Here is a 27,031-nt window from a genome sequence, read left to right as displayed (position 1 = left end):
GACAGGTACCATCATTTTGTGGGAAATGTGTTCAAAAGTCTGAAAATCTGTGTCTACCAAACACCTTTTTTTCTGCAATTAGGCAAACTTTTTTTGGGTATTATTCCATAAATAATAGTTTTTACAACTGTTCAGAACTGTGCTAGGTAACCATGTGCTGGTTTTCATCTTTGAACTAGGCTCAATAGTATCTTAAAATGTCACTACCGAAACAGTCACTACCGAAACATGTGGTGAAGTTTCGGTTGTGACATCATGTTTTTTTGAGTGTTATTCGACAAAATTGAGTTTTTTTTGTGTGTACAACTGTTCAGAACTGTGCTAGTTAACCATGTGCTGGTTATCATCTTTGAGTTAGGCTCAAAAGTACCTTAAATTGTCACTACCGAAACAGTCATGACCGAAACATGTCATCATTGTTTTGGTAGTGACAAAAAGGAACACACAATCATTTATTTGGGGGAAATAAACAATTTTAGTTCAATGTATATTCAAACTAATGAATCCTTAACTTTTAAATCAGTATGATTAACTTAATGCCTTTTACAAAGAAAGATTCGATTCAAAATACGACAAATCTTGAAATTACACTTGAAATATTGTTAAAATTGTAATTGTTATTGATTTACCTGTGAAAACTTTTTTTTTAAATAGCAAAAAAATAATTAGAAGGTAGATGTAAACAAAACATTAATAGGTCAATATAAGCCTTCTTATTAAATTATGTATTATTGTGTTTCTGTAGTGACAAATTTGGGGAGATGAAAAATATTCCTGTCTGAAAATACAATATGATAATAAACTGCACAATTACTAGAAATGTGTACCTTGGATATTATACAATTTGCGTATACAAAATTTGTGGGAAAAGACAAAAAATTCAAGACGCTTCCAACTTCCAACAAATTCTGTAGAAAGGCCCATATATCTATACCATGCAAATACAGACTTAGCCTGCACGCCTGAATGCTAACCAGAGCTATTTGCCTCAGAATCAAATTGAGAATTCAAATTTGAATTTAATGAAGAATAATTCAAATGAAATGATGCAACTGTCTTTCCCGTGCTTGGAGAGGAGCGAGAAGTTCCTTGTTGCTATGATACTTCATACAGTATGTATGTGTGTGTTTATGATGAGTCACTGGCTCCACGTTGCGTTGGTAGATGTCAGCTTTCCTAAACTCTGTCCTAACAAGGACATGCGAGGCAAGGGCGACCGGCTGTGGTTTACATGGCTGGAATGCGCTAATGTACACTCACAACACGTGTGTGTCGTACCTTGCACAGTTGGAGCGATGGAGTTGAGGACTTTGAAGGAGGAGCTGACGTTCGCGCAGATCCCAGTGATGTACTGCTGCTTTCCACACATGTACCCATACTGAGGACCACAGGCCTGTCCAGAGGGAACGAGAGAGAGAGAGAGAGAGAGAGAGAGAGAGAGAGAGAGAGAGAGAGAGAGAGAGAGAGAGAGAGAGAGAGAGAGAGAGAGAGAGAGAGAGAGAGAGAGAGAGAGAGAGAGAGAGAGAGAGAGAGAGAGAGAGAGAGAGAGAGAGAGAGAGAGATTGGACCACTGAGGAGCATGAGTAGCTGACATGACATGTAACTCTTCTCATATATAAATATTATATATACACACATATAGTTTTGTGGCGTGACTCCATTTCGGGTTTTAATTGTTGAGAATTGATAGCTTTACGTAGCAGAATTAATTATTTAACTTGTGATGTTTATCTGAAACTATTTCTGTTTCAGTCCTTTGCAGCACATGGAGGTTGAAACTGCATTTGGAAACTGTTATAAACAATGTGTCAAAAAGCTTAACACTACATGTTTTGGTGTGACAAGCTGAACTCCACTTCATTTTTACTTTTAAAACTTAATTTGTCACACTGCAGGACCATTTAAATAAACAAGTAAAATAAAAAAAGGCGATAAAAACGTACTAAAAACGTACTTTCCCTTATACAAAATCTTGATGGTGAAAATGTGCATGAAGTTGATGTCTATTTCTTAACTACTGAAGTTATACTTCATCCAAAAATCCTGAAAGAATGCTCCTGGAATGTGTATCATAATTAACCCAATCCTAATGGGTTAAAAAAAGATCCTACAGGATAAAATGAAATTCCTACTTTTCCATTGTTTTTTTTTTTCAGAATGTCAGTTTACTTAATCAGATTACATTTGATTCGTGGAGGATTCCGGTTTGATCCCATTAGGTTTGAGTCCAAATTATACCTTTTTCTAGGATTGTTTGACCACTAGAAAAGCAGAATTTTGTTGTGAACTGCAATGTCAGACAATTTGTTCAGTCATAAAAAAAAAAACCAAACGCAGACATACGCAGACGCGTGTCATTGGCTGTTCTATAATTATAAACATTAACTGAAAAAAAAGAGTGTTTCCATACAGTTTTTTTCTAATGTAATGATTGAAGAAGTCTGTGATCAGGCACTATTAATTAGCCGTGGCTAAAGTAACAGTGTAAGACACATCTGTAGATGTTCCCTACCAGAAACCCACTGCCGTCCGGGTTAACCACCAGCGTCGTCCCCATAGTCATGTTTTCCTTGACTTCATTTATGTTCGGAATAGTTGTGTTTTCTGTAAGAAAAATAGACAAATATGCACTCTCAGTGTTAAGTCCTATGAAAAGAATATCTAAACAAAAACACTGCATTTTCCCATAGGCAGATCGGACAAAACTAAATTCATTGCTGGTGTCCTTTACGTGGGGCTTAATGGGGGAAAGAACATTTTTACAGTGTTTTTGTCCTTTCCTGCTTAAACAAATCATGTGAAAACAATGTACAGTAAGCCACAGGGTCTGTCATGAAAAGAAAAAAGACCTTACTGTCAACCCATAAAATCATCATTGTCCATATTTAAGATTTTTTTTAAAAAGTGAAATGACTGAGGGATTCAAGTGCCATCGGTTCTGACATCAGAGTTCCTCTTAGAAGTGTCTCATATTAAGGTAGATCCCAGAAGACATGCAACATTGAGTTATCTGGTGAAAGATTGTGTAATTATGTTCAGTTTAGACATTAAAATGTTTTTTTGGATCACTTCCTGTCTAGGCCTCTTCTGAGAGTCAGACATTCAGGAAGAGGTTAGCATTCAAACACACAAACAGAGCAACACTACAGGCTAATGACTCTTACAAACAACACACACATTATATCATCGATCAAAATGTGCAGTGATGCAAAAATACTCTCTTAAAATAAGCATCTCTTAGAGAATTGTGCTTGACTCCCATTGCACATTCGGTATTCAAGACGCTATAGTAAGATGCTGTGTGAACGGGACATTTCGAGACTCACACCTGTGTAGGTAAATACGGTTGTCAATCCCAAAAAATGACCACATTTAACCTATCTTTTGATATTTGGTGCATGTTTTTTGGAATTTTGCAAATGGGTTGAGCACACTGAGTCTCATTTACTCATTTTTATTATTTACTAACTCAATAATGAAAATTTGTCCAGGTCCTTTGTACTAGCTTGTTATTCTCACTTGTAGTGAATGGCTTGAAATGTATCATTCCTCATTTGTAAGAAGCTTCAGATAAAAGCATCTGCTAAATAAATGTAATAAATGTAAATGTAATGTAAATGACGCATGAGTCCCGGTCAAAGTCTCTCTGGCCATCAGTATGAACTGTTCTTTTCCTCTTCTATTCTCAGAATAACACCTCTAGAAAGGGGAAACTGAAGATGTTTCAGTTGAGCGGTTATCTCAGTGCATCTGTTAAAGGATACAATCACGTGGTTTTAAGTGTCACTGTCAAGTCATTGGAGCTCAAGTCAAGGCTTCCTAAACGAAATGATCATACTAGTTCATCAATTAGAACGATGGGACTTAATTCCTTTGCTTTCCTCAAAGCAAGTAAATACACTCACCTAAAGGATTATTAGGAACACCATACTAATACTGTGTTTGACCCCCTTTCGCCTTCAGAACTGCCTTAATTCTACGTGGCATTGATTCAACAAGGTGCTGAAAGCATCTTGCAGTTGATGGAGATTTGTGGGATCCACATCCAGGGCACGAAGCTCCCGTTCCACCACATCCCAAAGATGCTCTATTGGGTTGAGATCTGGTGACTGTGGGGGCCATTTTAGTACAGTGAACTCATTGTCATGTTCAAGAAACCAATTTGAAATGATTCGAGCTTTGTGACATTATCCAGGTGCATTATCCTGCTGGAAGTAGCCATCAGAGGATGGGTACATGGTGGCCATAAAGGGATGGACATGGTCAGAAACAATGCTCAGGTAGGCGGTGGCATTTAAACGATGCCTAATTGGCACTAAGGGGCCTAAAGTGTGCCAAGAAAACATCCCCCACACCATTACACCACCACCACCAGCCTGCACAGTGGTAACAAGGCATGATGGATCCATGTTCTCATTCTGTTTACGCCAAATTCTGACTCTAACATCTGAATGTCTCAACAGAAATCGAGACTCATCAGACCAGGCAACATTTTTTCAGTCTTCAACTGTTCAATTTTGGTGAGCTCTTGCAAATTGTAGCCTCTTTTTCCTATTTGTAGTGGAGATGAGTGGTACCCGGTGGGGTCTTCTGTTGTTGTAGCCCATCCGCCTCAAGGTTGTGCGTGTTGTGGCTTCACAAATGCTTTGCTGCATACCTCGGTTGTAACGAGTGGTTATTTCAGTCAAAGTTGCTCTTCTATCAGCTTGAATCAGTCGGCCCATTCTCCTCTGACCTCTAGCATCAACAAGGCATTTTCGCCCACAGGACTGCTGCATACTGGATGTTTTCCCTTTTCACACCATTCTTTGTAAACCCTAGAAATGGTTGAGCGTGAAAATCCCAGTAACTGAGCAGATTGTGAAATACCCAGACCGGCCCGTCTGGCACCAACAACCATGCCACGCTCAAAATTGCTTAAATCACCTTTCTTTCCCATTCTGACATTCAGTTTGGAGTTCAGGAGATTGTCTTGACCAGGGCTGCGTTTCCCAAAAGCATCGTCAGCCTAAGTTGATCGTAAAAACGATCGTACGACTGATCTTAATATTATGGTCTGTTTTCCAAAAGCATCGTAACTTAAGTAGCACTTGAAAATCTTCGTAGAACTACGAGTGCTCTGGAGTAATCGTAAATCCCCAAGTGCGTCGTAAGAAGACAGAGTTATATGAGCTCACCTGCAGGACAACCGGCAGATTTAACAGATTTTTATCTAGATTTAACAGATTACACTGCATTGTAAGTAGCCTATATAAGGTTTTGATTGTAGCCTACTTTATTGTACACTTTATTGTACTCGTGTTTTGTTTAAATGAAAATGAAATAATTAAAAAGGGAAGAAAAAATAGAAATACACATCTAAATTAAACGAATGAACAAAAAAACAAAAAATCATAAAATAAGTAATCTGCACGCTTTAAAGACGGGGCAAAATAGGGATGAATTCAAAAAAAGCTGTCAATGACTTGCGTGCACGAAAACCAGCCATGTATTGGGCATTTCTTGCGGACCTCCTTCCCTGATCTTTGAACACGGTTGCAGATAGTTTGCAATGTGACAATGTCCTTCCAGATGTTTTGTTTTTTCTTATTTGTATGGTTTCCTTTAAATCTGTTAAAAATAAAATCTTTGTTTCCCTATATCTCCTCTAAAAGGACATTCATTTTATCTTTTTGAAAGGTCTCTTCTCTTGTTTTTTTGTTTTTTTGTTAAGCCATTTTGTCGGGTGTTTTATATCCATATAGACTTGTCTTGATTTCTAATCCACAACAAATGACGATTATTAGGTTAAACGTTCAGAATACGATTCCATATAAGGTTATATTTCAGCACTTCGCGAATGGACAGCGACGCTTAAGTAGCACGTAGAACGCGTTCTCGCGCGTTCATGTTAAGTGCATTTTTGGGAAACGCGTGTGGAATTGCGGCGAGCGTTCGTAACATTGCACGTAGAGAGCGCTCTTAAGAGCTAAGATTCATCGTTATCGGGAAACCCGGCCCAGGACCACACCCCTAAATGCATTGAAGCAACTGCCATGTGATTGGTTGATTAGATAATTGCATTAATGAGAAATTGAACAGGTGTTCCTAATAATCCTTTAGGTGAGTGTATATATATATATATATATAACAGTTATTTTAAATTATAATATTTCACAATATTAATGTTAATTGTAATTTATTCCTGTGATCAAAGCTGATTTTTCAGCATCATTACTCCAGTCTTCAGTGTCATATTATGATCCTTCAGAAATCATTCTAATATGATGATTTGATGATCAAGAAACATTTCTTATTATCAGTGTAGAAAGTTGTGCTGCTTAAAGGTGCTCTAAGCGATGTCATGTGTTTTTTAGGCCAAAACATTTTTTGTCACATACAGCAAACATCTCCTCACTATCCGCTGGCTGCCTGTCCCCTGAACACACTGTAAAGAAACGCGATCTCTGTAGACAGCCCATGCTTCACAAACAGCACCAAAAACAAACTGCAGCGACCCGCTCCCCAAAACATAACAAACTGTTCCAGCCAATGACCGACAAGAAGGGTTTGGGGGTGTGGTTTGGGGGGTTAGTGTGCGGATGAGGAGGAGGGAGGGTCTAGCTAGCCTCCGTTTTGTTTGACAATAGTTCGAACGTCAACAAGAAGTGACGTCACCCAGGATCGCTTAGAGAACCTTTAATATTCTTGTGGAAACTGCAATACATTTTTTTTTTAGGATTGTTAAAAAGTAAAGATTAATAAAAAGTAAAACTGACTAAAAATGAATCAATATGACAGGAAAATAGACTAAATTTAAAGGATTGATCAAAAAGATGTAAAGATGTGGAATACGACCAAGTACGTGCATTCAGAAAATAAACAGTGTTTCATGTTGACTGTAGGAAATGCACTGAGGAAGTGTGTTATTTTGGAAATTGAAGAAAAGGGAAGATGATTTCACAACCTGTTTTTCAAATCTGGAGGATTTTGTACACCCTGCTATAAACTCATGAACCAAAGTGCCATGTTGGTGCATGGCATATCCACTAGTACCCTTGAGTCATGCAGTAATGTTTGAGACAGACAGTCAAAGTGCCAATTTAGAAACTATGACAATTTCAGAGCAACTGAGGTAATGTCTGTTACCCCTTCCTGTAAACGTTTTTTCTGGTATAAACACAGTGAATACAAACAAAGAGTACACAGTAATGAACAAAAATAGTCCATGGAAAAACGCGATTGCATTACCGCTTACAGGAAGGACACCTCTCACCTGACAAACTGAATTTTTCACATCCAGTGCTTTTGTTTTGTCCCACGGGGCACCTGTAGACGTCTCCGGACCGGTTAGCCGGCTGTCCGTTAAGAGGAGAACCAATCAGAACCCTTCAGAAAAAAATCAGGAAGTAGAGAATGGGGTCATTAATCCCTGACCACAAAAAAACCTTTGGGATTTGTGAGAAAGTGGAAGCCCGCTGAGCCAAAGTGCAGTTGATTGATTCGCCAGTTTTCCAGTGGGAAAGAAAAGCATAACATAAATATGCACATGCTTATTTTTAAATATTACAGTCAAATGGAACATATGTGAAATGTCAGTACGATGGGGAGGAAAGAGTTTCTTTTTTCGTCACAAAAACAGTTAGAGAGAGTTTGACTACTATATTGACGGATATGTGATGGTTTACCCTTGAACCCCACTGTGATTTATGTGCTTTACCGTGAGATAACGTAAGGCTGTTTACGTTTCATTATGTTCTGTGGTACATCTGAGTGCACTTAGCTAAATGAAGAACATTCGCCGTGTTCCTCAGATTTCTAATGGTGGCTTTTGACAACAGTGCTAAAAGTAGACATCCTTGTGTAAGCATGTAAACAAGTCAAGTCATTAACATTCCTGTGCACAAATGGGCCTTGACACAGCAGTGGATACAACACAATCTTCCCTGGTTACAACAGGCACCGGTCACCTTATAGTTTACAACAATATATTTGAGGGATATTTTACATTTTTAATATCCTTTAATATCCAAAATCTATGGAAGCTTGTTGCCGCTATGGAGTAAAAAATTAAAAAGGTAATTGCAACATTTTCTCTCACAATTCTGAAAAAAGAGATACATTTGCTATTTCAAGTTATAAAGTCCGAATTGTGAAATAGAAGCTTGCTAATGCGAGAGAGAAAAAAAGTTCTGTGGTGGCTTGCGTCCGTAGAACACAAAAGGAGAAATTTTGCGTAAATCCTGGCTGCTCTTTTCCATTCAATGAAAGTGAATGGCAACAGAGGCTGTAAAGTAAAAAAAAAAGCCAAAATGGCACCAAAAAAGCACCATGGACTCACAACTATTCCAAGTCTTCTGATGTCCTATGACAGCTTTGTGTGAGAAACAAACAAAAGTCACTGTATGTATGTATGTATGTATGTATGTATGTATGGATGGATGGATGGATGGATGGATGGATGGATGGATGGATGGATGGATTTATTTTCAAGCTTTCCATTAATCAAATTTTTCCGTAACTTTGCTGTTATTTTGATAATCAAAAAACCTCTTGTATTCTGTAAAATCTATCCAAATCAATCTTGTCAAATAATCTAACGACCGTGAACAGATTATTGGCAAGGTTTCCACCTCAGTCAAGGCCACCTGTGAGAGGTTTATGTAAAGCTGTCTTGGGGTTTTCACACCAGCTGAGGTGTTTCTCTGGAGGTAGAAGGTTAACCTTTACAAGCAGAGCTAAAACCTGCTGCTGGACCAGTTTTTAAGAGGCTACAGATGTCTGAATTCACTAAGGTTTTACTGAGTGGAACTCTTTCCTACAATAGGGAATCCTTTCCATTTATTTATATGCTTAATGGAGTTAGCAGGCCTCAGTGCATTAGTTTGATGTCTTTATTAGAAATAAAACAAGAGCCATTACAAAAGCAGACTACATCAGTGGAGCTCATAGGTTTACCATGACAATTCTAGCACTATTATGGAATTGTTCAGAGTATATTTTTAATATGATGTAAATAAAATTCTGCATCAAAACCATCTTGCCAGCGTCTACACTGTGTATTGCTTTTGTTGAGTGTGCACAATGGTAAACAGTGGCAAGAAATCAAAGACCAATCATAATTCAGAATGTAAATAAAATACATACAATGACATTGCTGTCAGTTCGATTTTGAATGGTGAATATTCTAACTGCTTACTTACATAAAGGGCAGTTTTTCAAACTTTCATATCAAAAGGTTCTTAAAAATATATTACATTTATATAAATTCCAAAACAAATAGCAAACCGAAGAATGTTTCTACATCAGACATGAGCGGTGCGACAAAAGACAATAGACCCAATTATAATCAGTGATATTGACATTGGATGCGGGTCAAACGACATGACAAATCCCAGACACCGATGCTTCGTACTATTATTGATGCATTTCAAGCACTCGCGATACTTCTCATAGGAAGGACAAATGTAGACAGCTTCTACCTGTTGCAGCGCGGCACAATGCGACACATCAACAGTCACGTCCGGTGTAGACACGGTGTAAGCTTTTATAGAAAAAATATGTAGCTTACCACTTTCCCTCACTGTTCTCGAATTGTTGGATGGTGTATCCGAACAAGTCCTCCACTGGTCCACTGAATGACATCTTGTTCTTCTCGTCCACGTTGAAACATGACAACCACGGCAGGAGAACTATCAAGAAAAGACACAATAAACATACAAGACAACATATAACACATTAATGTATCTCACTTTATCTTCTACATATTATCTCATAAGACGAGTTTGTCCATTTAAAGCTGCTGTAGGTAACTTTTGAAAAAATATATTTGCTAAAACTGTCATTATGTCCTGACAGTAGAATATGAGACAGATAATCTGTGTAAAAATCAAGCTCCTCTGGCTCCTCCCAGTGGTCCTATTGCCATTTGCAAGAAATACACGCTCCCGGTCAGAAACAACCAATCAGAGCCAGGAGGAATGTCTTAGCAGTGTCAATCACGCTCGTGTACGCGCTGATCACACCCCTCTCTTGCACAGCGCGAGCGCCGGAGCGCGAGCCGTCGTTCAAACTCAAGATTGCCGGTGTGCCGCAGCTGTGCTTATGACGGAGAAACAACCTAAACTGCCAATTCTCAAGTGACACCTGCTCATAAAACAAAGAGGTAAAAGGAAAAAGACTGATGATGATAAACAAGCGAAAAAGAAAGAATTACACAGAGCCCATTGACTCGGTGTCAAAACTCTAGCCGCATAACATGTAGATAAAATGTCACGCACTCTGCTAAGCAACAATTGAAACCTGCTAATTCACTGGCTTGTCATGTTGCTGAAATAATGTACTAGCACACCTTATCTAGCATTATATATCGCTAGAATAATTACTTACATACTGTAACGTAAGTTACCGTTATATTAACGTTATCTTACTAGCTATTTATAACTTATAGAAAGAGTGCAACGTTATAAAGTTACATGTAGGCTTTTGCAAAATACATAATGATTTGAGGACCAAGTTTGTAGTCTAAGTATGGGCAGGCCATAGTCAATGTAAAGCATGTTATTGACGTTTAGTCCCTATTAGTGAATGTGCCATATAACTTTTTATCCGCTGTTATCGGTGGCCCTGTTTACTAGCCTGCGCGTTCACGACAGGCTCCGCTGTGGAGGACGAGCTGTGGAAGGAGGGCTGTAGCGCAGCAGAGAGCAAGGGGGTGGGACCTGTAAGTTGTGCTTGTTCAAATTTTCAGGCTAAGTCAACGTTTTCTAGAAACTCCCTACTGGAGCTTTAAAGAAGTATTTCCAATGAGCAGATAAAAGCCATAATAATGATAGTGTTTGTTTGATAACTAACGCAATCTCTGTTTGGAAGTCTAACTCCAATTCCTAATTTGTTCTGTTGCCAAAACAAGACGAATGGAACACAGCAAGTTAATGCAATTATTCAGCCGTTTATTCATTGCTAAATATTAATAATTATTAATAATTTACATCAATAAAATAAACACAAAAACTTTCCATTTCCCTTTTTTTGTTTTGAGAGAGAGAGAAAATGGTCCCAGTTGTGCATGCCCAGTTGTGTGGGAATGAAACATGCGAATTCTACAGGGAGCAATACACGCACAGTAGGCAGAGGAATTTCACAGAGCAATGTGGAGCAGCCGGCCTGACCTCTTGGACAATGTCCTCTTCATGAAGACAACCAAAATCTGTCTTTTAGTACTGTATATAAAAGGAGAGCTAAATATAGTGTTTAAATGCTTCATTGTGCAGTGCCACAGAGAGCCTTTTCACATGTTGTGTGACATGGAATTCCTGTCATGATTTATTCAATTCCTGGATTTGGAAAGGAATTGTGAAAATTAACAAATCACTGTGGTGTTGAGTATGTTCCTGAATCTGGGTGAGAACACGAAGAGACAGAGAGACAGAAAGCCAGTTGTACGTCTTCCCTAATGTCTGTTGTTGATAACAGTCATGTTCTGAGCTAATGAATGTAGAATAATATGTAGGGCTTTGGTACTTTGGGCTCACTGCTAATGTCATGACTCAGTGAGGGAACAGAGAGGCAGTGTGTGCCCATGGGCACGCCTCATGTCAATGTCCACTCAACAGGAATTAAGATTTCCAGCTATGCCTCCAAACCCGGTTTCCATTGAGTCTGCCTTCTGAGGAGGATGTGCATGATGGGTGAACATCTGAAAAACCAGACCAAAGACCATATTGACCAAGCATGATGAGCAAGACAAAACCAGAGTGTTTTGGAAAAGCAAGCAGAATAAAAATAAGCTGTAGAAGAAGAAACATGTCCATCAGAGACGTGCTGACCCTGTCTTGGCCTGAGGGGCAGCTGCTTTGTTTTTAGTGAGATTTGCAAGTTAGATAAGCCGAATGAATTTCCTCCGCAATCTAGACCTAATGTGTTTTGTAAAAGCTGAACATAAACATGAAGATGCTAAAGAATATGAAGGTGTAGAAAAAGAGCTGATGAACATGATGAAGCTGAAGACTAAGAACAATCTGAATATGAAGACAAAGCTGATGAAAATGATGTAAAATGAAAAGAACGAAGAAGAATTTGAAAAGGAAGTCTTAAAAGAAGCCGTTGAAGCTCAAGTAGGCCAAGAAGAATCTGGAAAACGTAAAGATAATGACAAATAAGATACAGAAGGAGAACATAAGAAACACTGAAGAATCTGAAGAATATAATTTAAAAATGTGCAACAGAACAAATTTCTTTTGCACATTAATCAATGCGTTTGGGAAAAGAAGAACAGAAAGAAGAAGGTAAAGAGGAAGCTGAAGTAGATGAAGACAATGAAACATGAAAAAGATGACGAATATAAAGAATAATAAGAGGAAGAAGTTGAATGAATAAGGAGAAAAAGAAGATTATGATTCTAAATCAATGAGCATTAAGACAAATAATAATAAGAGAAAGAAGTTGAATGAAGAAGAATAATAAGTTGAAAGAAGATGATGGTGTTGATGATGATGAAAAAAGAAGAAGCTGCAAAAGCCTCAATGGACAATCTAAAGAAAAACACAATGAAGAACATTCGCAAGTTAGATAAACAACAAAAGTCCTCAAGCATGTTTTGGATGTTTTGGAAAAGCAAGAAGAGCAACGAAAATATGACAAAGAGACAGAATAAGACAGACAGACAGAGACGACACTGAAGAAGCAGCAGAACAGGAAGAAGAATAAGAAGATATGTGCCAACACATGAGCCTTTCTCATCCTGAGGGGCAGCTGTTTTGTTTTGGGTCGGATTTGCAAGTTAGATAAACAGAATGAGTTTCCTCTGCAATCCACTGACTCTGTAAACAAAGACATCGAGAGCCAAAGGCAACCGGACAGCTGGTTTCCTCCTCGACTACGTCTATCTCCTCACAGACGAACACACCATCCTCTAAACCAGGAGGATATAGACTTCGCTCTTAATGAAGTGGGTGTTTGTAATGTGTAACGAGAGAAAAAAAGGCAAGACTTCCTGCTGAGGTTTAATACAGGGCGCGCTCGCAGCACACAGTGAGCTAGTGCTTTGCAAACACGCTACAAATCATACACACACTGCGCTTATGCAAACACAACGACACACAAATCTCTGAAACCTTGGGAATACACCCTTAAAAACACTCTTGCATTAGATTTCAGTCATTTTTGCTGGATTCATGATAATGGTGAATGGAAAAGTTTCATCCATTCTCTCAATTGGACTTGATTGATTTCAACCCGCTACAGTATAGAGAAAATACTAAGTCAATTAGGTGATTCAAGATGGCCACCAGCCAAAGAGGCCATCTGCATTGATCACAAATGGAGGAGAGATGCCCAGACGCATCGATCACGGCTCTACAAAAGCAATATTTACAGTCAAGATTCAGCCGTCTCACTCTTAAAGAGGACCTATATTGCAGTTTTTACATTTTTAACTTTCTTTATAGTGTGTAATGTTGCTGTTTTAGCAATAAAAAGGTCTGTAAAGTTACAAAGCACAAAGTCAGTGCGCATTGTTTCTGAACTCCCTGAAACGCCTCCATTGTAGTCTTGAGTTTTCTTCCAGGAATGAACACAACACAATATTCCTCATTTGAATAATTCCTGCCCAAGGCATATATGCAAAAATTGAGTTAGTTAGTAGTGTGTTGAAACTAGCGGTTATGGTAAGGGGCGTGATATTTCCCAAACACGTAAAGCTGTTTACCAATCATAACACACTGGTCCAGCCAACCAATCAGAGCACATTGAGCTTTTCAAAAGGAGGGGCTTCATAGAAACATTAACTAAACGGAGCGTTACTGACAGACTGAGAAGAGAGGAGCTGCAACAATGACAAATATGTGAAGAATCATGTGTTTTTTAACATTTAACCATGAAAACCTATTCTAGTAGACCCCAAAAACTACACTTATTGTGCTGTATATGTTTGATTTCATAAAAAAATAACTTGCTAAGAATATTCATTTGTTTGTGAATCGGCTGCATTGAATGTTTCTGCATGCAGCTTGTAAGGACAACTCAACAGAAACACATTTCCTGTCATTCTTTCCATACACAGTCTTTTCATTATTCATATTCAATACAGACAGCAACTCTTCTGTTATGCTTCTGTATCAAATATCAAAAGTCTCACACATGGATCAAAAGCACTTCCTGCAAGTCATAATTGAGCATCTGCTAAATGTTTCATTTGAAAGTTCATTTCTATTTAACAGGACATCCTTTGCAAACACATGCAGGGCTAAAGTATGACATTTTTTTTTTAGCCTACACACATCCACAAATGGGCGAAAACAATATGCAGACAATACTAAAGAATCGTAGGCATGTGTTGATCTTTCTATTCTTCCAAAGTTTGACCTTTTATGCTTTCATTTCTGAAAACTTTGCCAAACTATTATAACTAACATAGCTGGATGACACTTCACAATGACATCATAGTGACATCATGACAATATTATCATCACGCCCAAATGTTTATGGCGCATGCCTTGGTATCCGTGGAGATGTGGCAAGAAAACTGGGAACACATTTTTGATCTCTACAAGCTCTTTAAAGTGGTAAAGCTCCAAGCTTATATTGCAGACAAGGTCAAAGCACGTTAAATGACGCTGTCTTCTCCTTTCAGGTTTGATCATGTGTCATATGTTTAGTACCAAAATGTGATTAATTGTATAAAGCTGTAAGATTTAGTCATCCAATGCCGGCAATGTGTCGGATTGATCTGTGATAAGACTTTTAAACCAGCCCATCTGGCAGCAGGAGAGCAGTGTGATTGAGAAACGAGGCCTGGGTCGAGGCCTTGTCTGGCTCACACATAATCTTCATGACAAAGCAGATCTCAAGATAATCAAGTAAATGTGTCCTCATGCACACGCTCTCCTGTCGCTTTCTTTCCTGGCCAAAAGGGCTGATAGACATGCACACAATGTAGGATAAACTTCCTTGGTTTATTAAGTTCACTAAAATGACAATAATAAAAAGTCATTAATAACTATTTATATTATAAGCAGTATGTATTATAATATGTCCAAACAAAATTATTAATTAATTAATTAATTGTATATTTTGTTTAAATTAGGGTTTCCCAGGCGTGTGTTTGTAAACCCCTGGTGAAGAATTTTAAGACATAAATATTAGCATTGTAACTTTCAGTGTAAAATAACATAGTTATTAGGTCTAAAATTATCGAATATCCTTTTTTTTAAATAGACAATATTGTAATTTACAACAGTAATTTGTATTTCTTCGTTTTTATAGAGTTACAGTAATAATATAACAGTAACTAGATGAGTAAAGTTTGTGAACAAACTTTGATGTTGGCTTGAGAAAGCCTAATTGTAAAAGCTTGAAGTGTGAAATAGTTTAGAGAGAGAGAGTTTAAAAAGCTTGAAGGTTTTCAGGCTGATGCAGTTTTAGAAGCTTGAAATTTAAATGATTTGAAGTAGTTTTAAGTTTGAAGGTTTTAAGTCTCTCAGACAAATTGTCATATGCGGTTGCTAGGGTTTTTCGTGTGGTATAGGGTGTTGCTATGTGGTTTCTGTGGTACTCGGGCTAGTTGCTAGGGTGTTGCTATGCGGTTTCGAGGGTATTCTGGATGGTTTGAGGGTATTCGTGCTATAGTTGATAGATCAATAACTAAAGCACAGTCGAAAAAAGTACATTCAATAGATAAACATATGACATTAAAGGTGCACTGTGTAATTTTAGCGGCATGTAGTGGTGAGGTTGCGAATTGCAACCAACAGAAGTTACGGTGGCTGACAGGAAAAGATGTCGTCGTCAGCAGAGAGTAGCCAGTTAAGCAATGAGGTTTCTTTACAAAGATAAACTAAGAAATTATGTTTACTTAATTATTCAGTAAAATGATATGTTATTGCGATTATTATTGTTACTTGTTTATCATTTTGCCATTGTTTTATTCGCTGACTTTGGCTAACTTCTTTGCATGAAGAACAACATAGTGACGAAACGCGTTTGTCCGTTTAGGGCTCCTGTAGAAACTTGTCTGCGCATTTCAATGTAAGCGGACCCGCGGTGTATGTAGATAGAAATGGCTCATTCTAAGGTAATAAAAACATAACGGTTCATTAAGTAAGGCCTTTAAACACCACTGAAAACATAGTTATGTATATGATATTGCATTTCTGTCAACAGATCCTCCTAAATATTACACAATGCATCTTTAATGTGTTACTATGATTGGAAAAAAAAAACTGTTGTAAATGTATCAGCCTACATGGATACATTTACTATCTTTGTTTTTTGCACATTGTTTGAAGGACAACATTGGGTGAAAGGTGGAATAACATAAAATACAGAAAATTAAATGTTTTTTTACCCAATTAATTAATAAAAAGAAAATAATTTTATTTAAGCACATGTAGAACCTTGCTAAGTTGTATTGCGGGGGATTAGTAAATAAGCCTGAAAGTCACATGTGAAAGTGGCAGAACTCTTTAGTGAATTCACCACACATGCAGGCCCAATATACTGTTCCTGAATACTCTGCCTTCAGATGTGTCCTCTGGAGGACCAGCGTTTTATTGGCCATGAAAAAGTACGCCCACAGAATGACATAATGCTCCCTGCTGATTACAGAAGCTTTTATTCCAGTTTCCCCCGCACTAGCAGGGAGAGAGACCCCTGATCATGCTCTGTCAAACGCCCACCCTGTGCAAACACTCACACACAAACACACCCAGACACTCCCCGAAAACTGTGGTTCCCACACAGTCCAGCCACACGGGGCACAGATGGGCCAGGAACCCAGGATTGCTCAAACATCACACAGAAATGTTTCGAGACTAAAAATACACACCACGGGGCGAAGCGGGTCACTTCCTGCAAATCAACCAAAAAAAAATATGGCCAGAGAATCACTATCACATACAGTCAGGAAACAATTTAAGCTAACCTATTGATGTTATGACATCCCATATGACAATATATAGGCCTATATAATATACAAATAATGGGCAAATATATTGCTAACATAAAATGTATCAAATATAAAATGTATTGCTAATTTAAAAATATATTTGCATTAATTTATTAGTTTATTCAATCATGACAACTTTCTGAATAGTTTTAGCATTTTATTGTATATGGCAATGTTAATGTATTTGCTCTTGGTGGCCTATATCTGCTACACTGCTGCTGCTGCAAAACAAATATGGACTTGCTTCTGCTAATAGATACACAGACACACTTCTGTGATCATGTAAGATATGCTGCTGCTGCATAAATAGACATACATACTGTAAACCCCATAGCAGATCTAGACAGGTGGAGCTGGGGGAGGTGGAAGGTGTCAGAGGACCTCTGAGCGCTGCAGCGCTAGCTAACAGCAAACAATGTGCCAGACAATTTAAATGTTGAGGAAGCAATCTCATTGGCTGCAGGCTGGCCAATCAGCTTGTGCCTCTGAAGTCCATTTCGTGCAGATGGCATGTAAAGGACCTATTAGCCTGCCCTGCGCCCTCTTTTCTAGACTGAACAGCTATATAAATATATTTTCTGACCATAAAAAAAAAATTCTGTGTTTGATTATCCAGGACATTGACATATTCAGATTCTGAGATCCCCTCCAATCAGAAAGCAAAATTAGCGACAAAATAGATAGTTTTAGCAATTATTGCAAATCAGGTCAAATAAATAGCGCTCCCCTCCTTCCAAAAGGAAAAGGTTAGTCTGTCTATCTGCAGCATGAGAATAAATCGAAACATCCCCCGTGGCTAATCACAGACCGTCACATGTGCTATAGCGCGGCTCTGGAAACAGTTAGCTTGTTCTGCTGTCCCGCTGGAGGGGAGTTCGATTCACTGCAGCAGACATTATCCAGTTCACTTCCTGGAGCTGTGCTGAATGCCAACATTCCCTGACACTGCCGTTTTACATGCTGCTGAAATTAGCAGTCCTACATCATGTACATGCACTGACTTATGTCTCACAGCTGGAGTGGGCGTTTACCTCAAAGCTTGCCTAGTTGTCCCGGATGGTACTTGATTCATGTGAGTATGGGGACGAAGTCTCTGTAGAGGGCAAAGTTCAAGCTAAATATTATGGCGAGATGGGAAAAAAACGGAAGTATTTTATAGACTGGCAGCAAATGCAAATATATGGTATAAGCACACATTTCAGATATCATTATACAGGTACAGTAGCAAAAAAACATTGATATGGTAAGAGAAATGATGATGTTTCTATTTAGTGTGCCTTAGAGGCTTGATAAAACAAGAGCTCTGTGTTGTCGTGCAGCACGTCAACATTATTAATAGGCTGAAAGATTTACTTTTGTGCGTCTAGAAGAGATATGCTATTTGTTGTAGCGCTTAAGTGGAGATAATGCGATCATAATAGGGGCATTCTTGCCTTTTCTTCGCAAACACCCTGTGAAGTTCAATCACATGACAGATAAAAAAGGCTCATAAAGATGAACAGTGTTTAGCTTTCTCTTGCACTGTCCTCATAAATACAGCCCACTATATTTTATTTTAGTAACATATCTTTATAAGATTTTATATACAAATAAATACATATATATATATATATAAAGGTATAAACAAAAATGTTGTCACGTTATTTAAAGGGGAAATACACGTGAATTATTAGGGAAAGTATAGTTTAGACACAATATTAAGAGTTACTTTGCCTGCCAACAAAAACAAAAACATCCAAACAGCAGCTTTAGCGAAAGCGTGACACAGTAGTGAATTAATACAGAATGAATCAGTGGTTTTGAACAAACTGGTTGAATGAATGATTCAATAAATGAATTATTCTTAAAAACTGCATCTGAAATCACATTGCTTTGAAGTATGTACTTCTTTTATATAATTAATAAAAGTCATTCCTTCATGAACATTAAAAAAATATATTCTATGTAGTATAAAGGTGTGTAGGTATGAATGTTGTCACTGTCATCTCTTCTCCCGTGGCCTCATAGGATAGTAAAGTGTCTATCATACGCACTTCAGAATTTCTCCGGAAGTAATAGGTCATTTACTTTTCACAAACTGTTTTATGAATTCTATTAATTACTGTTTTTTATTGTATGCGCATTGGGATGCAGCCAACCACTTGTTTCCTCCCTGAATGAATCAGCAGTTTTTAACGAATCGGTTAAATGAATGATTCAATGACTCACTTATAGTAACTTGTCGCCACCTACTGGCATAACGAACTACCCTGCAGAAAGAGACGCTGAAAAATCCCACACACTATATCAGCTAAATAATGTTTCCCTGGTTACATTTACATTGAAAAAACAAACAAAAAAAAATCAATCATTAAATAATGGTGTCCATAACATAACAGAAAAACAAAAGTTTACATTTGCATAAAAACATGTAAGTCGTGGTGACAGCAAAAACACCCAGCATGGAATTTGACAGTTCTGTCGACTGTCCTGAATCTGATACTCGTATACTATGATGTTCACAGTTTCCCAGCCAGCTCATAAACAGCGACACATGGGTGAAATAGCACCTGTATAGAATCAGTTCCCTCTCATTATTTTTGTGCTGTGACTGTGAGGTTTATGGCCTTTGAGAGAGAGGGCACCAGGTTGTGTCCCTGGGGTTATGTTTTTAAGATGCTTCAAAATGTCTGGCTGGTTATGTTGAACATTTAATGGGAGAACAGGGTAATGTTTCATTACTACAGTACTCATTTTGAGGAATGCCGCTTTAAAAAGATAAGAACAAGCGCTTCTGAAACGGCATCACAAATCTGACATCACAAATCCCTCTTCCTTCTCACGCCCAGCCCTCTAACCGCCTGGCTCCCTCCTGGTATGTAACACCCAAACATTTGTGTCTGATGTGATCTGTGCTACTGTAGTTGACCTTTTCTATGGAAAGCTAGAAGGTATATGACAGAAACAAGAGAGATGCAGAACAGTAACTTCTTGTCTCCTGGCAGGAGACAATATGCTGATTCAGAATAAACGTAATTGCATATGTGTCGTATAAACTCTGTCTCATACTATGGTTGAATATCTAAGAAATATAATTTACAGTATTTTGTTTAAAAAAATGTTACAAACATACATACTGATAGTTGCAAAGATACTTTTCCTTAAATTATGCTTAATTTACCCAGTAATGTAAGCTAAAAACTATTTTAAAGAATTGTTTAAAATTTGATAGTCTTCTATTTAGCATAAATATAATTTATGTAGATTACGGTAGTATTATGTTGCCAGGCTTAACATATCTTGAGGCTGCTCTGTAAAATCTCATTTGCTGTAGCAAGAGGCCATAGTCATATTATTTTTATTAAATCTGACAGCGTGTAACGAGTGTTCTTTTATGATGTTTATGAAGGCAGAGTCTGACTTAAATTAAGTTAACTAACTTTTAAACTGTCTGATTTTTTCCAAAAACATTTCGAGTTTGTACTTTTGATTTTGTGGTTACAGTTTTGAGAAACTATATAGGTTTCAATAAAATGTGTCTAAGCAATTGAGGAAAAAAAAAAACTGTGAATACATTTTGCACTAGCAGAACGCAGGACAGGAAAATGAGATCTTCTGCAAGTTTCCCTTCATAGTTCTTACAAAGTGGTGCAAGGATCTTTAAACGCTAACAATAATAGTCTTCCGGTCTCAGAAGTGTTACTTCCTATGTATCTTTTTTGAAGTTAAAGTAAGTGTATGAGATCACAGGGGTGTGTTTCAGACATGCAAGAAACAGTTAGATAAGAAACTGAGTAAAAATAAGCTCTGAAGTCAAATGCAATATTCATAACAAAAGTTCAGTTCTAGTGCACCAGGGTGAGGATGTCATGTCGTTCCAAACCATTAGGACTTTCTTCTGTTGAAAAAAAAAAACTGTTCAGACAATTAACATCAATGGAGTCCAATGTTGTTGTGGACCCCATTGACTTTCATTGTACGGACAAAATCACATAAAACATTCTTCAAAATACATTTGTTTTGAAAGAAAGTCATACAGGTTTGAAACGACATAAGGGTGAGTAAATTATGACACAATTTGTATTTTTGTCTTGACAACTCTTAGAGTGTTTGGCATGGTAATGGATATGACAATATTGATATGTTTGATCTGCTACGCTTCTGCTGCTGTTGGTTATTGCTGCAGATCAAGTACGGGACTTGCTACTGCTAATACACACATGGCACGCTGTTGTTAACAATAGCATACATGAATTACCAGTAGCAGATCTATACAGGTGGAGCTGGGGAAGGTGGGGGGTTTCTGAAAGCACACTGCAACTGCTACAGCAAATGCTGACCAAGTACTTGAAGGTTGAGCAGCTCATTGGCTACTGATACAGCAGGAACCAATCAGCTGTGCCCTATAGAGAATGATGTGATTGCAAACAGATTGAGTTAAGGACCTATCAGCCCACTGTGCCATCTAGAGTTTCATGACTTTATATTTTTTGGTGAACTACCCCTAATTGTAGATATCTACTGTATAAACCTTATGTCATTCTATAAGCGCATTTGTTTTTGCACAACTAGAAACGAAAGACATGATTTTCCTTTCAAAGTCACTTGAAGATCAAATTTGGAGATGGTTTTGAAGCTCTAGAAGCTAAGTATGTGCAGATGGCATTAGAAACTTCAGTCACTGGCATATCTGATGATGGATCAGAGGAATGGAGCAGCAGAGAGAGATGTGCCAGCCTCCGGTTCACTCGCCCAAACAACCAGTACTTTTCCAGCTCTTGACAGACTACTGGCACAAAGCAGATGACAGGAGCACTTTTCCCAGCAAGCAAAAATGTTTAAAATACCCTGGAACAAACTCGGAATACTTCCTGTGATCATGTCATAATAGCAGGAAAACGAGTCTTATCACAACAATTAATAAGAAACGTTCCAGATCGCATAGTCATGTATCATGTTCAATGTGAATGTTTTCACAGTAGCTGTTTGAATAGTTGTTTAAGTTGGAGGCTCACCAAAGCAATAATTATATCTATTATTATCATTTAAACTGAACTGCCCATTCTGTGCCAGTTCTCAGAAAAACTAAGTGGTTTGCCAAACTTTATTGATGCCACTGGGATATTTTCCATGGACATCCGGCTCATGAACTCTTCTTTGGGTACCATCAATTCCAAATTTGCCAGTTCTGGAGATTATTTCTCTCAGGAGCAGTACAGTACATGAACCATGTCTACTGTCAACAGCCATCTTCTGCTATAATTATGAGTCCGAGTGTTTCCTTTGAGAGGACTGGGGCTTGTCTGCATGTAATGGAATGCCATTTCGAAGTTTCCAAGTATGGAAGAAGACAGTTCAAAGCAAGGTCTTCTGGGAGATTTGAAGCCCTTGCCAGTAAGTGCTCTAGATTTATAACTGTGGAGATCTTCTTAATGCCAGCGAGAGGAGTGGTAGATGGCTAACTTCAGCCCGCCTCACTCTACACTTGACCATTCATCTCCTAATGACTCTATTTTTGGTGCACATTATTAAATTAGACGAAAAGGGTTGAAATGAATCTACAGTTAGTCATATTAGATGCGCTGGCTAAAAAAACAAATCACTCGACGAAGTGAAGCAAGGTTTATGAGTCTGTGTTGAAGATGTGTTAAGGGATAGTTGATCCAAAAATTATACAATTCTGCCATCATTTACTCACCCTCATTTCTTTATTCTGTGAAACATAAAATAATATATTTTGATAAATGTTCTTGTCCTTACAGTAAAGGGCAAAGGGGTGCAAAACAAAGTTTCAAATTTTTCAAAATATCTTATTTTGTGTTACACGGAAGAATGAAATTAGACAGTGCAGGCATTTTGTACATAAAGCACACGCAGAAGGAATGCATTCCTATCAAAGCCTGGAGATAAACCGGACACACTGCTAATCCATGGAAAAAAATCTCAACATTCACAAAATGAACTTTAATGTATGCATTAGTCTACAATATAGTAAATATTAGTAATATAAGTGAAGTATACAAACATTAGTACAATTGTAAAATATAGGTATATACACAGTAGTCTACTGTAATAAATATTAGAAAACATTTATTTTAGAATTTTAAGGGAGATTTAAGTCATTGTGGGCACCGTTTATCAACATAATAATACAGAAAAGTCATGATCTAAAATTTAAGGTTTTACGCTTTTTTGTTTATTAAATTTTACGTACTTATCCAATTTAGAAAACAAAAGCAAGATAATTATAAAAATTATAATAAAAAATTCACATCTCCTCTGACTCGGCATTTAACAGCCCTAAAGCTATTCTGAAAAAATTATTTATAAGGAAATGACCCAATCTATATACACAATACAGCTTCTTATACCATGTTCCACACCTTTTAGACATGTGTGTGATATGTATGTCTGTGATGTCCCACACATCCATATACACTGCTGACTGAAAACAGATGAATATTCTGGTCTCAAACCAAACACACTTGCACGTTCATCTCCATTAGGAATTCACACGGCTTAAATGTCGCCACTGCAATAACCACATCTGGGTCTTTGGGTCTCTGGAGGAGACTCTCTCTCATAGCCAAACATGGATTTTCCCTGTTGTCCACAAGGGTACGGATCTGTAAACTAGCAGGATCTAAGCGCAGGTGAAGGACAAGACCTACACTAACATAAAACCACCAAAAGGTCATGGTGTATTACTGAATGCTTCACAGTACCATATAAGACTATTCAATGATATTTATACAGGTAGGGACCACCAAGTGTGCTAGCCAATAGGAACTTGACTAGAGTTAAGTGTATGAATGAAGCAACGGTGTGATGAGCCTGCACCTAATGTGAGTCAATGTGAACCTCTATCTGCAGCCGCATCCACAACTTAATTCCTTAACCCACGTCACGCGCCTGCATCACATGCATTCCTACGACTCTGAACCCAAGGACACATCTGAGCTCTCTTCATTTGGTTAAACAGTAAGGGTACATTGATTGCTATTCCTCATAAAAAGTTGCCATTTAATAACATTAATTAAATTTTACATGAAAGGTGATTAAAAAGTTGTCAATATGCAGCTTCACGGACAAATTTATATTTAAAGGTCCCCTCAGTACGTTTTTATTTTTTGTTTAGATGGCTTTAATTCATTCCAATAGTTGAATGGACTTGATACTGACACCTATTGACTTGGATGTATGAAGTTTGTTTACACTCTGGCTGAAAGTGCCATATAAATTAAACATAATTATGTTGTTGTTATAATATAATAATTAATAACTTATTTAATTGCACAAGGCAGCAGGTCATGTAATCCCAACAGGGTAGCTGGTATAAACCCGCTTTACAGAATACAACTGCTTATTCTAGAAGACTGATGTAACTGGAGTCCTTGTCTAGTTCAGTTATTTTTCACAAAAATGATAGTTCTTAGTGTGATTTTTTCAATTAGCAAAACATTACAGAGTGCACCTTGATAATAATATATGAAAGCAGTATCAAAATGTCAGTAACCAAAAGAAATGTCCACTTGCTCTTAACGTGAGACTGTAATTGCATTGTGAGGGAAACATTTTATACACACTGTACAAGCATGGACGTGGTGTGAAGCGCAAAAACGCCGCGTAAATAAGCGTTTAAGTAATGTTATCTACGTCTACAAAATAAATAACAATGAATTATGTTCAGAATATCTTAACAGACCGCATTAGGGAAAAGTGCATATAGCCTTAAGCCAGATCGTCAATAATAGATGATGTATGTAGCCTATGGTCCTCAGAATATGGAATGATGCACCGAATAAATAATGCGCACAGTTTCGCTCTCGGTTTTTTTTTTTTACATAATACCACACATGTAACAGAAACCACACCAAATAGGACACAATAAAAGAAAAACTTACCCAGAAGCGCCGCAAGTGTGAAATGATAGACTCCAGAAAGCATCTTCCCGGTTCCCTGTCAGAGCCTGGATACGAGGCTCCTTCCCTTGGAAGCGCAAACACTCAACTGAGCAGCAGACCGACTCTCTGGAGGCAAAGTCTCGATTCAGTTACTCTCAGGCTGAGCTAGAGGGCATTTCCTCTGCTGCAAAGTTAATGTCCCAGTGCAAGTCTACAGATGTCACACCTTATGTCTTAACTTCTTGTTTGAGTTTACAATGCGTATTTGAGAGCATGAGGGGTGACAGACGGTGGGGGGGGGGGGGGGTTGGGGGGGGGGGGGGGGGGGGGGTTAGCTGGGCATTCGAGGGGAGGATTCTTCCTTATTCAGATTCAAGCTGAATGAAAAAAGTTTTATGCATTAGTAATATTATATAGCTAACCTATGTGCATTTTTACAAACGTATACACAATTAAAAAATATCAATAAATAATAATAAAAACAATGATTTATACTTATTATTATAGTTACAACTGTGTATATTTGACTGGTCTAAACTGGTCATTAGCTGGTTTAAAATAGTTATTATCTGGTTTAAGCTGGTCTAAACTAGTCATTAGGCAGCCTGAACTAGCCATTAGCTGGTCTAAGCTGGTCAGTAGCTGATCCAACCTGATAATTCGCTGGTCATTAGCCAGTTTATTAGCTGGTTGGTCTGTTTAGGGGCCGTTGACTCTGTTTTCAACTAAAACCAAAACAACTTATAATACTTTTTTGTCGTTCATTTACACGTCAATTATGTCTTGGGGGCCTGACAAGGCATAGTTTTGAAAGTGTCTTTCAAAGTGAATGTGTTTTAAAATTATACCGTTATTGTCTCTGTGTAAACCACAAAAATCACAAAAACTGTGATGTCATGCACATGTTTATTATGTGTTCAGTCTATAGTGTTTCTTTACAAAGAGACATCGCCAACCACTGGGGACAGCGTTTTTAGTTTTTTCCGCGGATCCATGTGAATGAGGATGTTTTTGACAACGTTGACAACGTCGTTACGCTAAAAAACACAAACGTTGTTGTGTCTGTTCCTTGTTCTCGCAATCTTGCTTAGTCATTTCTGTACTCAGAAATGCTGTTATTATGTTGCTACAATGCCATTAGTGCTAGATACCAAACACTTCCCATTAAAGCTCACTAGTCATTAGTTATTCTGACACTAGTGTGCTTCATATACATTACCTCGCTCTTCATCAAAGACTAAAGTACTAGCACCAGCGGGCACCTTGATATCAATTTGACGTCAAAAGTTAGTCAAGACTTGATCAAGATACTGCATATCATTTTAAGGTCATTTGAAAGGCAATGTCTTCCAGTGGTAATTAGGTGAAAAGAGAAAGTTAATACCCACACTGAAATTATGTATTATGCAGGTCAATATGTTTGACATTCAGTTTACATCAAGTCATGGATTGGTTTTGACATCAATTTGATTGGCATATTTGACCTGTTTTTTGACGTTGATTTTGACATCAATTTGATGTCTTTTTAACATCAATTGCTCACTGAGTGGATTCCGGAGAATTCTTCCTTCAATAATAACATTTTCAGATAGCTGTCAGTCAACAGCTGGTCTAAACTATTCATTAGGCAGTCTAAACTAGTCATTAGTTGGTTTAAGCTGGTCATTGGCTGGTTTAAATTGGTCACTAGCTGCATGGTTTAACCTGGGGTCTCGTTTATAAAACTGTGCGTAGGATCCTTACTAAAAGTGTACGTGCGCCCGAAAGCCAAAAATTTGGCTACGCGTGTGACGTTTTAAGTTGCGTTGTACGCAAATAACGTAGTGCAGCGTTCTCAGCACGTACGGACTCAGCGTAATTGCTAGTCAATCACGACCAGCCTCCAGATGAGCATCCAGCCACAAGCTCCACAGACTTATTAAGTATGAGTTCACTGAGGGAATTAATGAAGTCTATCTCCGAGAAGGAAAGAGATGAGGCTGCTGATATGGCTGCGCTTCAGAGCAAACTCAAAAACGACAGCTTCGGCGTCAGGAGCTTATGGAACATATCACATCATTCCTGAGGGAAGAAGGGGATGAGGCGGAGGCTCAAAGTGTAAAGACTGCCACACCACCGACGAGATCACCTCCAAAAAACTCACCTCATCCATTAAGTCATTCTTCCTATTCATCAGTCAACTGAAATTGAGTTACATACCAAAGGACAAGGACATGTGAGTGCC

The 27,031-nt window shown here is 38.0% G+C and overlaps 1 protein-coding gene across 1 annotated transcript in view; it reads right to left on the bottom strand.

The window, feature by feature from the left end:
• Window positions 1-25,068, bottom strand: part of itga1 (integrin, alpha 1) — a 60,866-nt gene extending 35,798 nt beyond the window's left edge. The window contains exons 1-5 of the mRNA XM_056253246.1: window positions 24,808-25,068; window positions 9,551-9,671; window positions 7,256-7,368; window positions 2,513-2,604; window positions 1,279-1,393 (exon numbers count right to left, since the gene is read on the bottom strand). Of these exons, the coding sequence (XP_056109221.1) occupies window positions 1,279-1,393; window positions 2,513-2,604; window positions 7,256-7,368; window positions 9,551-9,671; window positions 24,808-24,850 (484 nt within the window). The 5' untranslated portion in view covers window positions 24,851-25,068. The remainder of the gene's footprint in view (window positions 1-1,278; window positions 1,394-2,512; window positions 2,605-7,255; window positions 7,369-9,550; window positions 9,672-24,807) is intronic.
• Between the last annotated feature and the right edge of the window lie 1,963 nt (window positions 25,069-27,031).

Source organism: Rhinichthys klamathensis, unplaced genomic scaffold (genome assembly GCF_029890125.1).
Source record: "Rhinichthys klamathensis goyatoka isolate OS25496 unplaced genomic scaffold, OSU_Roscu_1.1 h1tg000104l_1, whole genome shotgun sequence".
Classification (NCBI taxonomy): Eukaryota; Metazoa; Chordata; class Actinopteri; order Cypriniformes; family Leuciscidae; genus Rhinichthys; species Rhinichthys klamathensis.
The sequence above is the reverse complement of the archived record's forward strand: the minus strand, read 5'-3'. Positions and strand labels throughout refer to the sequence as shown.